Below are 16,522 nucleotides of genomic sequence, written 5' to 3'. Positions count from 1 at the left end.
TCACTACTGTATCTAAAGTATCGATATAGGTAGCACAATTCATTCGAATTCCTTCAATAAGGAAGTGGCATGTGGTGGTATGGCAGTCCTTTGTTGATTAAAACACCTAAAACCAGTGGCTGGAAGCTTCGTATGCATGACCACAGGAACCTCTGTATGATTGGAATAAAGCCATCTATCTGTCCTTTCTGTGGTTAGCCGTTTGGTCTTGGTCGAAATTTTTTGCAGAACTTTTAAATTCTGCTACTTGGACAGTGTCAGAGCGCTCTTCGGGTTTTTTGCGTTTTGCATTGCCGACTGATGCTTCCAATTCACAACGAACTTTATGAGCGAATGAATGAGCGCACTTAAGAAAATTAGAGATTTCTAAATCGGTGATATTTGCGCAAATAGCGACGATATCTGTATGTCTCTTCCTTTCGTGAGTTAAGTTGTAGTTCTCCATGTCTTATCTGAAAAAGAGTAAAAGGGAAAACGTATAAGCAGGCACTTAAATACCGTATGCACCCTGTATTATCCGGATTTAAGAGGTTGATCTATTAACAAGTCTCGAAACGTTCTCAAAATTAGTTTACCTTACATAATATACAAGATACCGTTATACAATATTATAAATTTATGTAATGAATAACTGCTTACATATGCAGTCACATTTGGATCTATGTTACCGTTAGCTTGTTCACCTGCCCAATCTTTGTTATTATGACCCACCTGTGGACTACATGTCAATTAAATAAAAATATGTGTGTATGTATGCATGTGTATGGACATGTATGGACAGGTGTATCTGTGTGCGTCCAAGTACATTGGCATGTCTATGCATGATTGCCTCTATACTAAAGTCGCATATTTTTTGTTGTTGTTTCTGTTATTATTTATTGCTATGCTTTGTTATCATATTCCAGTATATTAGTTAGTACCTGTCTGTCATTCTAATGACAAACCGAATTATTTTCAAGCTGACCACCGTGCAGAGAAAGGATACAACTTTGCCACTTGCAGGTATGTGTGCACCAGCTTATATACATACATATCATAGATATTTTATATATAGACACATATCCTACAGTAAAACCAAAATTAGTGGGAGACTTTGCTATTTTAATGCAATTAAATGAATTTTTATTACAAGTATTTTCAGTCAAATTATTGTTTTACGGCCTAAGTTTGGTGTGGGCATGTATACTAAATAAAAATATTATATTTTAGAGAGCTATTATGAATTCAGTGTTATTCCTGCAGGGTATGTGTGTACATGCATACGTATTTATATAGTAGAAGTAATGAATTGTTTGAATAGTAAAAAACTCCTTCACTCAGGCAGAAGAAAGGTGTACAAGTATTTTGTCAGACAGGAAATGCAATAATGCGTATTGACCATTTGGATTACTGTCATTCAACGGCGCGTTGTCAATCGCAACGGTTGTGACTAACTGAAGTGAATCGGAATTGTATGATGGGGTAGCAGACGTGATTTATTTGAATGGCTGAGTGTATAATATAAAAAAAATATATAAGAAAAGCAAAATAAAGTGCGGTTCCCATTTGTACACGTAGGTGCAACAAATTAAAAAACAAAAATGTGTATACCCTTTTTCCCATCGCATTAAAATATGATAACAATAAAACTCTGCAAAGAGTAGTAAATGGACATTTTCAATTAAGTAGACTAATAAGGTGCATTCGCTAATGGAATATTGCACATATTTAAAATTCGTTTTTATGCATCCACAACTCAGAGCTATGACTTATAAATTATGCTAAAATAACAGACACGTATAATTATTTGCTTTCTGGTTACTTGAAGAACACAATAAATGAAATGTTTTTATTATAGTATGGCTTTGCAACTTTATCATATAATATAAGAATATTTGTGTGCAATAAATCCTCACTTGGGGTGGCACCTAAAATACAATAAATAATTTCATCGAAGAAAGAAGTTAGTTCTAATTCCAAAGATCGTCAACTCAAACATAACATCAATCTTTATAAAGTCAATTGGGAAAAAAATGTACTCATCTCATTTCAACTCATGCGCTTCTCATAAATTAATTGAAATTGAGACATACGCTAAAATCTATTTATTAACAGTTTCCTCGCCTTGACTTGTCATATTACTATGAAGTTGATGTGGTTTTTTTTTGTTTTTATGCTAACTGTAGAATGACATTTCAAAAGCAAATGGTTTTTAATAAAGTATTTTTATGACACGTCACATTTTCATACTTATATTACATTGCATGTCGTTCAAGTAATATTGGTTTTAATTAATTCATACCGTTGCAGATCGTATTTGTATGTGTGTGGGCAGTTGTTAAGTTTATGAAATGTTCTCACCAAACGCTTTATGGAAATTTACATTGAGGTGAACTGTGTGTGATCTTTACCAAGTGGCCTTTAAATATACATATGTACGTCTGCATATACGTACAACATACACACTTACATGTATACTCACATATTTATGTATGTGTGTAGATACCATTTGTGATATTCCCTGGTACGGCGGCCGCCGTAGCCGAATGGGTTGGTGCGTGACTATCATTCGGAATTCACAGAGAGAACGTAGGTTCGAATCTCGGTGAAACACCAAAATTAAGAAAAAGTTTTTTCTAATAGCGGTCGCTCCTCGGCAGGCAATGGCAAACCTCCGAGTGTATTTCTGCCATGAAAACACTCCTCATAAAAATATCTGGCGTTCGGAGTCGGCTTGAAACTGTAGGTCCCTCCATTTGTAGAACAACATCAAGACGCACACCACAAATAGGAGGAGGAGCTCGGCCAAACACCCAAAAAGGGTGTACGGGCCAATTATGTGTATATATATATATAATGTGAGTTTTCCGTTAAATTACATATAACCCGTACACACATATACATTGAAGTGCGTATATTTTAGTGCTCATTCAGTATCCTAAGCACATATTGTTTCTGTGTATACGTGTGTGTGCATTCAGTAATGGATTTGGTTTAAGATTAGTTTCAGCATAGGCGAGTGGTTTCGCCTATAAATACCAATCCTGGTTTCTGTGCCCCCTATGGGCGTGCAGCAGCAGCATATCTGTCATGAAGTGCTTCTTAAAAAACACCCTTCATTTTTAGGGCACTACAAATCGGGGAAGAAGCTCGGAAGAAGAACTTTTTTTATTTAATTTATTTAAAACACATATCCTCGTACAATTTTATACCGAGGTGAGAAGTTTATTGCCAGCTCTGCAGAATTCATGGGTGTGGTTGTGTGTGTGAGTATAATACGTGTGTTACGTGCGTGACGGTAAAGAGCTTTTTATAATTTGATCTAATTCAGTGACTCACCTGCAATTTTTTTATTCACAATTAACACGTCTTTGGCTATTTATACCTTTTTTATAGCAAGACTCCAAATATATCCTTGTACATTCATGAAATAAAAGTCCAGATTGAGTACATTATACCTTTTATTTTAATGATTTGAATGCGTGTAGTGACGTAATAGGTGAGCGAATGTAATTTTTACGTCTTTGGATGAAAAATGTATATTTAATGGATATGAAATTGACCCTCATTTGTATGGAATTATAGACTCACACGGAAAATGTTAATATGTATATAAAGAAACAACTGTCATTTTATCCGCTAATGACAAACATTCGCATTAAATGTAATATTGCATTTACCTCTTAATTATGAACAGTTGCACTGGTTTAAACAAAACCCAATTCCCATTGTTGTGTATTTATGCAAGAGCAATAAATTGTTGTCATACATATATCTAACTTTGGAATTGTTTGCTCAAGTGTGGGAGTAAATATATGGTTGCACGAAATGTTGGTACACGCGGCGTATGAGTGACATTCACATCAGCATTCGCATGACAAAAAACGTATCGCATAATAACTACTAATGAATATTATGCTATACGTGTGGATTGGATAAGGAAGGAAAAATTCAACTTAATAGGTCAATTTTTACGTCGATACAAAAAAATCATTTGCTTCACAACAACGAAAAGTGGAATGAATATTTTTAGCTTATTTTATTTATGAAAGACATTACTCAGATTGCTTTACCTATTTATACATTAAGGAAAGTAATTGTTGTTGTAAAAATCTAAAACACTCCACATAAACATTGGAGATATGCTATATATCCGGGTCGTAGCGGTAACGTAGAACCAACTCTCGGGGGAGCGCAATGCTTTGTAACCTTTAACAAAAATAAAAAAACCCATATTTTTTTAACATATTACATTTGTTTGGTGTGTGGAAAATTCCCACACTACATTCAACTTGTAATCTGACCTATTAACAGAATGTTTCCTTGAAATTATTTATACTAATTGACTTCATCGAAAAGCATTAAAGGAGGTCAGAGAAATAGTGTATTTTCTAATTCATTTTGCACTAATGCGTTTGTGAGTAGATACCATTCGGTAGAGCCCGTGTTCGAAACCCACGGTGGACATGACAGACACAATGCTATAAAAGGCTATTTCTATTTCTGCCACGCAGAAAAGCTCCTCGTAAAAAACATTTGCCGTTCGGAGGGAGCATAAAACTGTAGGTCCGTCCATTTATGGAAAAACATCAAGACACATGGTCAAGAACCATTTTTTTTGCAAACATACATGTCTACATAAACATCGAGATATTATTTTAAAATAAAAAAAACGACAATTTTCGTTTTTTAAAACATCCATCTGTACTTATTAAACTGTAGTCTGATCAGTTAAATTTCCACTCTCACACATACATAAATCCACCCATGACAAAAGGGACACACTTTTGATTACGTGCAATATGGACATACGTCAATAGCGGTTGTGCTCGAATGGTTGTAACAGCTCGGTGACGACTTTAACGGTTAACATGCAAGCGTGCCTAAAAATGTGCTTCACATTTACACAACGATGCAACGTGGCTGAACTCAATAGATATATTTCCATACTTGGGTTCAGGGTTGTGTATTTGTGAGTGTATAAGTAGTGTATGTATGTATTTAAACGATTTGTTTGAAGGCACATCAGTATTGACGGTTGGGTTGGAGAAGTGTATACATATACCCATGTGGGCGTTAAACACCAACATACATTGCATATTTGGACATAAGTACATTTATCATGAAACTGTTCAATATTTCGAGTTGCGCCTGCATATTAATTTAATTCTCAAACGTTTTCTTAGTTTACGCTATATTAAAATTCATAAGACCTACGTCATCACCTACACCGTTAATACTCAAACTAGAATTTAAGAATAATAAATCATTGAAAATAAAGCTGATTTATTCTTGTATTCAAAAGTGTCGGAAGAATATGCAAACATTTTAGTTTCCTTGGGCAATATGTATGACTCGGGTAGTAGTAGCAATGAGAGCAACAATAAAAGCAACAGTAAGAACGCTGCGCACACGAAATACAATAGCGAAAGAAATAATAGACAAGCACTTCACCAGCCTGATATCGAGCAGAGTTCGGGTAGTCAATCGAGCACTAACAGGCGGCATTTTCAAATTTGCGTCGATAGTGTTGACGATGAAAGCACCGCGCCAATAACGGAATCCAATTCCCGTGAGGATCTCATAGCGAGCAGTGAACGTATTGCTGAAGCTCCGCGCGACTTCCCACGTACGTTTCTTGAAAATGTTGTATAATGAACAACATAGTAGTTTGAGAGTTCACTGCACGTGAACAATATTTTAATTCATGAATGTATAACTTTTGTAGGATTTTTATCAGTGCCCGCTTTACGCAACTCTCGCCCATACTCGGAGAGTTTGGTAAAACGCCAAATCTCATCCAGCCCTGCAAAAAGTGAGCGAGCATTACGCTCGAATTCAACAGGGGGGGTAATGCGAGCTAGACGTTTGAGCCAAGACAGTGGAATTGTTACAGGCCGGCTGTTTGGCGGTTTGGTAAGTAGGGATACTCATATCTGACTTAATTTTATAACATGCATATGCAACGTAAAGGCATACAAATACGATTTTGTTCTCATTTGCAACTTACGATGGTGTTTGTATACTTTCACTATAGGAAAACACGTTCCTCGACACAGTCGCTCCCACCAAGCATTTCGCCAAATCATCTGACAATTTGTATAATTTCCTGATAAACGAAGCCGCTACCAATGCATACAATCAACAGTGGCAAGAACAACAACAACAAAATGATCATGAGGACCGTCAAACGAAAAAGGAACAAGTACAAGCGATTATACCTTACACACCTAAACCGATTGAACGACAAACTGGAATGCAGAAAGCAACTTCGTATACGGAAAAATGGCTTAATTCAACAATGTCACGCGCTTTCGGTCATCTAAAGTCGAGCTCTATTGCGATACCGTTGCCTACTCATATCGAAACAGAGTCAGCAGAACCGAGTCCGACGCAAGCGTTTGGCCCGAAGATCGTAAATACCGAAGATATTCCGGGTACGGCGATGCGACGTAGTCTGGGCCTGCATTTGAGTTCACCACTCGTAGAGGACACAAAACGTGGAGGGGATCACGGCATAGCGGATGCATTAACTGATGACGATCATTGCGAAGCAATTGAGTCCTCACATTCAAACGTACTACGGGATCAGTTCGGTTACAAACAGTTAATGCTGGTGTCGCGGAAGAGTTCAAAAAGTTCTATGGTGGATAGCAGCTTGAACGGCAGCCATAATGGTAGCCGAAAAACCAGTAAAAGCCAGAGCGCTAGTGGAGATGAAAGTGATTTGCGGCGCACTAGCAAACAAGACAGAGAGGTGAGACGATATCGCGCACACCTATGCAATTTCATATCCATTAAATGATTTAATTTTGTTCAGGGCCTCGATCCCGAGTCTCTCATGTTTCGTGACGGACGCCGTAAAGTTGATATGGTGCTTGCGTGGGAAGAAGAGGACTTCGGTGTAATGACGGAGGCTGAATCCCTTCGTCGTGACCATCGACGTTGCTTCATGGAAAATTTAATAAAGGAAGGACTTGAAGTCGAGCTTGAAGACAAGACACAGTCATTTAATGAAAAAACGTACTTTTTAAAGATTCATCTACCTTGGCGCCTCGAGACTCGACTTGCAGAAGTAATGAATCTGAAGCTGCCAATCAAGAGGTTCATTACAATCTCTGTGAAGGCATCATGGGTAAGTATCATGGCCCTCGCATTTCACTAAATATACTTGTACGCGTAATAATTACAAATTTTCATATTCGTAGGATGAAGAGAATGTAGTTGCGCGCAATATGCATTACTGGAAATCTGTCTGGAATCGACTGACGCGCAAAATTCAGCTCGATCAGAGTATTTTAGAAGGAGAAACAACCTTTAAAGCGGCTACAGCTAACGGCAATCCCGAGGAACAGTGTGTAAAACCTATTATAAGTTTAAATTAAATAACAAATATCCGTCTTTCAATTCCTCAGATTCATCGTCAAAGATCGAGCCACTGCATTTACGAGCGCCCAACGTTCACTTATGGTTATGCAAGTGCTCATTCGCACTCCCTTCGACGATAGTGATCGCGTCGGAATTCGTCGTTTGCTTAACGATTCAACATACTTGGCTTGTTTTCCACTGCATGAAGGCCGATATGATCGTCCCCATTCCAGCGGAATGTCATTCGATCGTCGCGTTTTATACCTCACATGGGCGCATCCCTCACAGTGGTACAAAAAGCAACCATTGTGCCTAGTTCGCAAGTATTTTGGCGATAAAATTGCACTTTACTTTTGCTGGTTAGGTTTCTATACTGAGATGCTAGTCTATCCGGCAGTGGTAGGTACCTTGTGTTTTTTATACGGGCTTGCTTCATTGGACTCAGAAGACAATACGCCAAGCAAAGAGATTTGTAATCAATTCGGTACTGGTAACATTACTCTTTGCCCACTGTGCGACAAGGCCTGCAGCTATCAAAATTTATACGAGTCATGCCTCTTTTCGCGCCTAACATACCTTTTCGACAATCCATCAACAGTATTTTTCGCCATATTCATGTCGTTTTGGGGTACGTAATATCGGTTGTGTATAAGTTTTGTGGGTACATAAACGCCTTTCTTAACAGCAACCACCTTTCTGGAGCTATGGAAACGTAAGCAGTCGGTAATAGTTTGGGAATGGGACTTGCATAACGTTGAGTCTGACGAGGAGAATCGTCCAGAATTTGAAACTAATGCCACAACATTTCGCATGAATCCTGTGACGAGGGAGAAGGAGCCATATATGTCTACGTGGAGCCGTGCCATTCGATTTGTCATCACGGGCAGTGCCGTCTTGTTTATGGTAGCAACAGATTGCATAAGCAGTATATTCTAAATTTATCTTCTTATGTTAATTTACAGATCTCTGTTGTGTTGTCTGCTGTGTTGGGTACCATTATATACCGGATTTCCTTGGTTTCGGTCATTTATGGTGGTGGCGGATTCTTCGTAAAGGAGCATGCGAAACTATTTACTACTGTAACTGCGGCACTGATTAATTTAGTTGTAATTATGATATTAACGAGGGTATGATAGTGTGCGTGCCTTATTTCATATTCATTTGATTTATCTGCACTTCTCTTTCCCCTTTTGCGCTTTAGATTTACCATCGCATGGCTATCAGGTTGACCAATTTGGAAAATCCTAGAACGCATACCGAATACGAGGATTCTTACACATTCAAAATATTCTTTTTTGAATTTATGAATTTTTATTCGTCACTCATTTACATCGCATTCTTTAAAGGCCGTTTTTTCGATTATCCTGGCGATGATCAAGCCAGACGCAGTGAATTTTTTCGCCTGAAAAATGACATCTGCGATCCGGCGGGATGTTTATCGGAATTGTGCATCCAGCTTGCTATCATTATGGTGGGCAAACAATGCTGGAATAATTTCATGGAGTACTTGTTTCCAAAGTTCTACAATTGGTGGCGTCGTCGCAAACACAAAGCAGCCACTAAAGATGTCACACATTTACATATGGCCTGGGAGCAAGATTATCATATGCAAGATCCAGGACGCTTGGCTTTATTCGACGAATATTTGGAAATGGGTAAAAAGATAAAATAAATTTCTTTATTTAAGTTCGCCAAATTATAAAATATCATACAAATTCGAATGTACAAAGTACTGCAGTATGGTTTCGTCACACTGTTCGTGGCCGCGTTCCCCTTGGCTCCTTTGTTTGCGCTGCTGAACAATGTTGCTGAAATTCGTTTGGATGCCTATAAAATGGTGACGCAGGCACGACGTCCACTGGCAGAGCGCGTTGAGGACATTGGCGCCTGGTATGGCATCTTGCGTATTATCACCTATACGGCAGTTGTGTCCAACGCCTTCGTGATAGCTTACACGAGTGATTTTATTCCTCGCATGGTCTACAAGTTCGTATACTCAGACACAAACACACTTGCGGGATATATTGAGCATTCGTTGTCGACCTTTAACACGTCAGACTATAAGGAGGAGTGGGGAGCCACCAGCAGCGAAAAAGATCCTGATGTATGCCAATATCGTGGCTACCGGTGAGTTGATTTTTTTCTATAAATATTTTATCTTACCTACGAATATACAAAAATATAAAATAAAAATAGGAATGGACCACATGACCCCGAACCTTATGGTTTGAGTCCACATTATTGGCATGTTTTTGCTGCACGCTTGGCCTTTGTTGTCGTTTTCGAGGTAGTCAGCTTGTGCTTTCAAATATATTTTCTACGATTATTTATTCATATGTATGTACCACTCTTTTGATTTCAAGCACGTCGTATTTGTCATCACAGGCATTATGCAATTTATAATTCCCGATATTCCCGCCGAAGTGAAAACTCAAATGCAGCGCGAGCAGCTGCTAGCTAAAGAAGCTAAATATCAGCATGGCATTAAACGGGCGCAGCAGGGAGATAATCAAGATCTGTTGAGCATCTTTCGAGATGCTGGAAGTCGCGGAAGTGGCGCCACTATGGGCACTAGTGGGTTTATGGGCCGTGGCAGTTGGGCGCGCCGTTTCAGTCGCCTCAGTGATGGTTTGGATGCCCACGTAGAAGTGGCGGCGCGGCCTCGTCGCTCAGTCGAGTCGACAGTGTGGGAAGTTTCTTGACACGAAGAAGAAGAGGATTCTGTGGAGCCAACAACAAATGCCAAAAATGAAGTTACCACCTAATTTCGTGAACTGTAGGATCTGTACAAGTGTTCGTGTTCACTTAGCTTTCAATTTTTGTATCACGCCCCAGTAGTAGCATAGAGGTGTATATACGTACCCATATGGATAAGTTAGCGCAAGCAGTTTTATTCGGTATTTTCATATGTATGCGTGTATGTACATATATACATACATATGTTTAAGTGTAACTGACAGTGTTTAAATATTCCTTAATGAAGATCCTTTATTACTAATTTATTTAACTAAAGTTTCATTTACAGTTTCGCTACATAATAATGCCTTATTTACAACTATTAAACAGAATAATTTGTCTTAAACAGTTACTGTTAAGTGGTTTTATTTCATTTATTTCTACAAATATTTTGCTGGACTTGAAGAATTATTATATTTCTTTCAATTGTGTTACATTTTTCATATTCACTCTTTGAGTTACTCCTTCACTGATACCATAAACGTGCATTTATAACTAAGCAACAGTAACCCAGCAACTTGACATGGCTATTTACATAATTTTACACTGATCAATATTCTCTTCAAACATACTTTTGTTAAATTAAAAATGGCAAAGAAACCTATCCCAGAGGATATATTCTACGACCACTTGACATTGGGCTTAATGCGGACACTTGGTAAGTCTAAGTAAAAAATCTTAAAACGCAGCCCATTATTTGTTTGATTTATTGAAAAATGTACATGTACTTATATGTCCGCATATTTATAACTAAAGCCAAAATACCGCGCGTGTGTGATGTCTCCTGTGTGCCTCGAAACCCATGCGAAAAAGCGCAGGTTGTTAATTGGGAGCAACGTCATACCGTATATTTACCGGAAGATATGAAAAAATTTTACTTGTCCACAGATGGATTCCTAATACAATGGAGTTATCAGTACGCACGTATGACTTCTTAATAATTTGTATTGATCCAATATTAAATTTACCATCCGTTAGCTGACGATTTGCGCCGTGTAGGGTATATTCATATCCCGAACCTTCAGCAAATTTCTCTTTTGCGTGAGAATGTTGAGTCCTCCACTAATTCGGACTCAACTGCCTCTAGTTCCAGAGTTATAACGCCAGCTGTTAGTTGTACAACAAGCGAAGCAGGTGCAGAAGATGGCGTGGCAACAGCCATTGGAGAATCGGCATTTGCCAGTAAAAATGGATCCGTGACAAATTCAAGTGCTGCAACAACTGGAGGAGCTAGTACTAACGCTGTGCCTTTGGCACCAGGAAAAGACCGTTGGGGAAATACGTTGCCTATTATAACAACAAAAACCAAAATCTTCGAACTCAATAGCGTTAATAACGTCGCTAAAGTGTGTATGCTCTACGAGTCAAGTAATTTTAACAATCCGAAATTCTATCTATATGAATTGAATGCAAAGAAGTGGATATTCCTATCCGATACGTTCAGCGAATACTTGCGCATGGCAATTGCCCATTTGGGTCTACCATATTGGGAACTGTGTTTCTCCAACATTGGACTACCCTCGTGGACAGAGGTAATAAATGTCGTTTGAAAATATTTAATTTCCTTCGTCTATCTTTACGTTGCTATTAGCAATTATTTATGCTGTTAGCGCCACATCTGCTGGAGGACTATGAGCCACGTCGCGGACGCCCAGTAGATCCTGCCCCGGAACACCCATACAATATTATCGATACCTCCGTTTTTCGAATTAAACCGAAAAGTACTACGAAAGCCGAATCTTCAAGAAAATAATTAGATTTTTTTTATTGTAAAACACTTAATTAATAACGCTTTTACTATAAATATAAAATATTTTATTTAATCTACAATTAGTGCAAAGGGTACAAACAGTATAGCACTGTTCCTTTAGTAGAAATCAATATTTTGGCTTTCTAAATCAGCAAGCAATTTGTCACGAATTTGCGGCCGTGGATCTTCTTTTATTTCTGTGGGAATCGCACCGACTGCTCCCAATAAAAACTCCAACTCATTAAGCGTGAGTTTCTCGCCGCGTAATTCTAAGGGACCGATGTATTGCTTCTTCAACTGGCCTTCGTGATAAATGAATATTGTTGGCAAATTTTTTTCCGGAAAATTTGGTATGCACGTAGTTGCAATGGAACGCAAAAACTTCGCTTGTGGGAAGCGACTTGCCAACTGTTGCATGTGGTGGTGTATAAGAGCGCAGAGTGGGACGCCGTTGGCATAGAGATGTAACACCACCCAAATACCTTCTCCCGCTTTTGTCACCTCGCTTACATAGTCTTGACCCGATATCTCTCGCACCGTCCCAAATTTAGCTTTTTCAGCAAACGCTCTCATTTCTGCAATACGTCGTTCACGGTATTGTTCCAGCACTTCTTCGTCTTCTGAATCCTCCAATTCATCTAATTCATCCAGTGTCATGTCGTCAATTGGCTTGGAATGGCCATCTTCTCCAACTTTTAGATCAGTGCGCCTATTTATGGCGTCGTCCAACATAGCTTGTATTTGATCCTCTGTGATTTCAGCTTCCTTCTGCTTTGGTGGCAGAATACCTTTAGCACGGAGTACATCATTCCATTCAGTATCTTCATTGGGGTCCTGTAGAGAAAAATAATTAAAAAAAAGCGTATTTAAGTGAATGGATTGAAGAGATATTTTTAGAATTTACCCGTATATGGATATGATTTTTTTGACAGAATTTGCTAAACTCACCTGCATTCTTTATTATCTTTATTTTATGCAGTATCGCTTATATGAAATAATAGAAAGTGATACCGCTTTTATTAATGATAATGATAAAATAAACTAATATTGATTTAATACAAAATAGAGGAAAAACACTTCTGTGACTAATCTGCAATGAACAAATTACATTTTTCTCTTTCGTGTGCACAAATTCATAGGCGACAGTGCTGCCAAATCATAGCATGGATAATATGACCATTGGCTTTAAAACTATACAGGCAAAAACAATTTACGGTACATTTTAGATACGTCTTAATTGTATATTAGGTTAACTTAAGAATGGTTTGGGCTCCTTTATTAAGAATAGAAATAGCCACTTTTAAGGTCGTTATTGTTGTTGTCGTAGCGGCATTACTAAGCCTTGCCATAGAAGGCGCATACCTGTAAGTGTTGTCTCCGAGTTACGGAGAAGGCTCCTAATGTGTCTACGATGCACCTCGATTTCAGCGGGTCAACCCTGACCCCTGTGTAACAATCCCCCAAGGAAACTGCTCACTCAGCATATTACGTTCCTTAACTGAGTGTCGTTAGCGTGGTGTTTTGACAACTCTGCAGCTTCCTAAACTAGTTTTCGACACGCTGGAGTTATTCCTATAGCAGCTGATTTTACGTAGTGCAAGGGGTGGGATCTCAGACGACCAAGGACTGTTATTTCGACGATCTAACTGTGTTTATTATGTTAGTTTAAAACGCAAAAGCCTCCGAACCAGCCAAAAGGAAATCGTTTAGTTCGAAATTCATTTATTACATTTTAGTCGTTATTCCACCTTAATATCTTACAGCATTCAATAACAAGGATGGTGCCCGGAAGCAAACCTATTTGGAATTTATTTAAATATATTCTTGTTTTAAATAATGACGTCCAAGAATATATTTTTAAGTAAAGTGAATTTTAGATGTGCACATTGACTAATGAAATGAAGTTTTTGGCGCGAAAATTGCATTCGATATAAACATAATGATCGCTTTTAGTAGCCGATATTTGAATATTACTTAAAACCAGATACAAATCAAATATGTGTGTTAAAAAAATATAATTGCGCCAAAATTAAAGAACTTAGTTTTTATTTAACTCTTACCCATTGGGCGCAATCAACAGACAAGTTATGCAAAAAGTAATGAGTTTACATAAGTGAAGCTTCAATCGTAGACAATGAATTATAAGAATTGGTTTGATTCTCTCTATACTACTCATAACCATTATAGTTTGGGAAAGGACAGATCAGAATATAGTAATATTAAAAGTATAATATAATAGTGCTGATGAAACAAATTAATAAATTTTCTGCAATGTTGAGCACTATAACCAAGTTATTAATTCATTTAACTCGTCGTTTGGAACTTATTACAAGGCTGTATTATCGAGGTTTTACGCGCAGGCACTGTTTCCGGTGTAGGTATTGCTTCGCCCGTGGCTACCTTGTTCGCAAAAACTTGCTTTACACCGCCACCCTTCTGTTTTGCCATTTGATAATCACCAGAATCGAAGAATTTTTGCTAAAATTGTTATACAATTGTTTACTTTTTTTAGTTGAGCATAATACGTAAGTTATACATACGCCTTTCTGTAGACGCTTTTGCAGAAAAGCTGAATGACCGCCAGGCCCGCGTAACCCTGATGGATACTTCGATTTCAATTTTTCCTCCTCAATTTTCTCTAACTCTCGTGGATTTGCCTATTGGAAACAAACAACCAAATGAGTTCATGTAAAAAGCTATTCCATAAAAGATATCTTCAAAATGAGATTACCTGATCTTGTGAATCAGATGAATCTTGGGGCGTTGTCGGTTGACTGGTTTCTTCTGCAGTACTCATGATAGTTTTACGAGAACGAAATTGCTGCAAAAAGAAACAATTTATATTTTATAAAAAAAATAGCATAACAATAGCTGCTATTTTATTGAAAGTTACTAAAAGTCGTGTTCCAAACCAAAAAATAAAAAAAGGTATATTAGGGAAAATCTTACATCTCTAGACAAAATAACATATATGAGGTTAAATATTAATAGAAAAAAGAACATTTATTCAACTTAAAAAACAAGAGTTACATACTATGTAGATTATTTAGTTATTAATTTATGTACGTAGTATATAATGCTTCCATTACGAATTTAAAAGTGAGTGTAATTGAATATGTACATATAAGTATTTGGGCTGAAAGGTGTTTATTTATGTGCAAATATTTGTATTGGTAACTCTCTTCTTGAGATGTACTGCGACATTTTCAGAAATAGACTACTTTTCATCTCTTATTAAGTAATATATACATATGATACTTCATGATTGTTCTTCAAATTTTCTGTCATCTGATATGCATTTATATTGATCTCATTGCATTTAATAACCTTTTCGCACAACAGACGAAATATTAGTAGAGCACGGCTGGTTTTTCTTAATTCTTTTTCAAATTATCCATTTTAAATGTATTTCGCCATGATTCTGCGGGAAATTATCAATTTCAAATTAAATGCTCACACTCTGGAAAGTGGCACAAGGACTACGGCTTTTGCACAAATTGAAACAAAACCATATGCCATCAAAAGTACGAAATTAATCCAGCAAATTTATTGAAATGGTATTTTTGCCATACCTGGACGATGTAAAATTCGTTGATTTATTTGATTAATTCTGTTCCTTTTACACCCCTTGTTCGCCAACTTCGTGCAACTTGCGACTGCCGCTTTTTGGGGTGCTCCGTTAATCGGTGACAATCAAATGCAAAAACCAACAGCAAAGTCGCTGAATATGCACGAAATGAAAACCAAGTGAAGTCGTGAAAAAATACAAGTGACGATTCTGCCACTTTCTAATTATTGAGTTTCTCTTCTAATAAAGTCGGAGATTTCCACAGCTAATATCTGACAACTTCCGCACCACAATTTCAAAAATTATTTGCAAACAAAAGGATCTACCTCAAAAAATTTTCCGTAAAATACAAATCGGCTTTTTTCAGACAGAGTTGTATTCTGAATGGAGAGTTACTCTGGCCTTGCCACATTCCTTGGATCAAAAAATAAATAATTGGGGCGTACACCCTTTTTGGGTGTTTGGATCATGAACGATAATATCAAGGCGAATCTATTCAAGGTGGTTGCATTCGACCAATAACAAATTTTTTTATATTAGAACTGTCAAGGTAAAAGAATAGAAGAACGTTTTCCGAATTTTATTGGCAAGGGATCCGGCGTTAGAATTGTCAAAGTCGCGAAATGTAAAGTAATTGTTTTTCAGAATGGCACCACTATTAGTACTCAATCGGCCTTGCGAATGAGTGACAGAGATAATAAAATTACTCCGCATTCACAACTCAAAAACAACTTTCCGTCATTCTGTTTCACTGACATTTCTAAATTAAAGGCGAATGAACAAAAACATACCAATTCCGACAATACCTCGTCAGATTTATTCTAACGAGGATTTACGATAATTCGAAATACAGAACACCAAATACGCTAAACCATGAAATTCGAATATAGTTTTTCCATCAACCGAAAATGAAAGTATTAAAGAACACGATTATGCATTACGGTTGGCGTGATTTTCGATGTCGAAAGAAGTCGAATTTCCGAAAACAACCGTGAAAGGCAATCCACTCACGGTGACTTCAATAGAACAGCTGATATGTTTTTTTGGGGTTGGTGCGTTGAATGTCCTACATCTTTGTTGCTGCCTTTTGTCTATATTCTCATTGAAATTGTGAAAGTAAA

At 37.5% G+C, this 16,522-nt stretch overlaps 4 protein-coding genes across 6 annotated transcripts; 2 read left to right on the top strand and 2 right to left on the bottom strand.

Annotated features, from left to right (window-relative positions):
* The first annotated feature begins 1,409 nt into the window (after window positions 1-1,409).
* LOC128860761 (anoctamin-5) lies at window positions 1,410-10,435 on the top strand. The gene is made up of 13 exons (XM_054098486.1): window positions 1,410-1,553; window positions 5,285-5,608; window positions 5,708-5,895; window positions 6,017-6,736; window positions 6,800-7,114; window positions 7,188-7,333; window positions 7,395-7,975; window positions 8,033-8,250; window positions 8,310-8,474; window positions 8,549-9,002; window positions 9,078-9,474; window positions 9,544-9,634; window positions 9,711-10,435. Exons 2-13 carry the CDS (start codon window positions 5,326-5,328, stop codon window positions 10,047-10,049), a joined length of 3,897 nt encoding a protein of 1,298 aa, XP_053954461.1. The 5' UTR covers window positions 1,410-1,553; window positions 5,285-5,325; the 3' UTR covers window positions 10,050-10,435.
* Window positions 10,436-10,536: 101 nt separating this feature from the next.
* Window positions 10,537-11,925, top strand: LOC128860762 (tubulin polyglutamylase complex subunit 2). The gene is made up of 4 exons (XM_054098487.1): window positions 10,537-10,741; window positions 10,840-11,007; window positions 11,062-11,615; window positions 11,675-11,925. Exons 1-4 carry the CDS (start codon window positions 10,672-10,674, stop codon window positions 11,834-11,836), a joined length of 954 nt encoding a protein of 317 aa, XP_053954462.1. The 5' UTR covers window positions 10,537-10,671; the 3' UTR covers window positions 11,837-11,925.
* Window positions 11,824-12,966, bottom strand: LOC128860763 (viral IAP-associated factor homolog). The gene is made up of 2 exons (XM_054098488.1): window positions 12,782-12,966; window positions 11,824-12,667 (listed from the first exon to the last, which is right to left on the bottom strand). The coding sequence occupies exons 1-2, from the start codon at window positions 12,785-12,787 to the stop codon at window positions 11,951-11,953; spliced, it is 723 nt and encodes a 240-aa protein (XP_053954463.1). The 5' UTR covers window positions 12,788-12,966; the 3' UTR covers window positions 11,824-11,950.
* Window positions 12,967-13,862: 896 nt separating this feature from the next.
* LOC128860764 (alpha-endosulfine) lies at window positions 13,863-15,802 on the bottom strand. Of its 3 annotated transcripts, none has more exons than XM_054098490.1 (4): window positions 15,728-15,802; window positions 14,565-14,654; window positions 14,374-14,490; window positions 13,863-14,311 (listed from the first exon to the last, which is right to left on the bottom strand). In XM_054098490.1, the coding sequence occupies exons 2-4, from the start codon at window positions 14,628-14,630 to the stop codon at window positions 14,138-14,140; spliced, it is 357 nt and encodes a 118-aa protein (XP_053954465.1). In that variant the 5' UTR covers window positions 14,631-14,654; window positions 15,728-15,802; the 3' UTR covers window positions 13,863-14,137. The 3 variants fall into 3 exon arrangements, with proteins under 3 accessions (XP_053954465.1, XP_053954464.1, XP_053954466.1); XM_054098489.1 differs by lacking the exon at window positions 15,728-15,802 and adding an exon at window positions 15,406-15,721; XM_054098491.1 differs by lacking the exon at window positions 15,728-15,802 and adding an exon at window positions 15,161-15,345.
* Between the last annotated feature and the right edge of the window lie 720 nt (window positions 15,803-16,522).

This window comes from Anastrepha ludens, chromosome 4 (genome assembly GCF_028408465.1).
Source record: "Anastrepha ludens isolate Willacy chromosome 4, idAnaLude1.1, whole genome shotgun sequence".
Classification (NCBI taxonomy): Eukaryota; Metazoa; Arthropoda; class Insecta; order Diptera; family Tephritidae; genus Anastrepha; species Anastrepha ludens.
The sequence above is the reverse complement of the archived record's forward strand: the minus strand, read 5'-3'. Positions and strand labels throughout refer to the sequence as shown.

Bases quoted from the DNA above. Each gene is read 5' to 3' on its own strand.
- LOC128860762 (XM_054098487.1), top strand. From the start codon at position 10,672: ATGGCAAAGAAACCTATCCCAGAGGATATATTCTACGACCACTTGACA. The intron at 11,008-11,061 runs GTATGACTTCTT...ACCATCCGTTAG, and splicing joins ATGGAGTTATCAGTACGCAC to CTGACGATTTGCGCCGTGTA. The intron at 11,616-11,674 runs GTAATAAATGTC...CGTTGCTATTAG, and splicing joins GACTACCCTCGTGGACAGAG to CAATTATTTATGCTGTTAGC.
- LOC128860761 (XM_054098486.1), top strand. From the start codon at position 5,326: ATGTATGACTCGGGTAGTAGTAGCAATGAGAGCAACAATAAAAGCAAC. The intron at 5,609-5,707 runs GTACGTTTCTTG...TAACTTTTGTAG, and splicing joins AGCTCCGCGCGACTTCCCAC to GATTTTTATCAGTGCCCGCT. The intron at 5,896-6,016 runs GTAAGTAGGGAT...CTTTCACTATAG, and splicing joins GCCGGCTGTTTGGCGGTTTG to GAAAACACGTTCCTCGACAC.
- LOC128860764 (XM_054098490.1), bottom strand. From the start codon at position 14,630: ATGAGTACTGCAGAAGAAACCAGTCAACCGACAACGCCCCAAGATTCA. The intron at 14,491-14,564 runs GTAATCTCATTT...TGTTTCCAATAG, and splicing joins CATCTGATTCACAAGATCAG to GCAAATCCACGAGAGTTAGA. The intron at 14,312-14,373 runs GTATGTATAACT...TAACAATTTTAG, and splicing joins AAAAGCGTCTACAGAAAGGC to CAAAAATTCTTCGATTCTGG.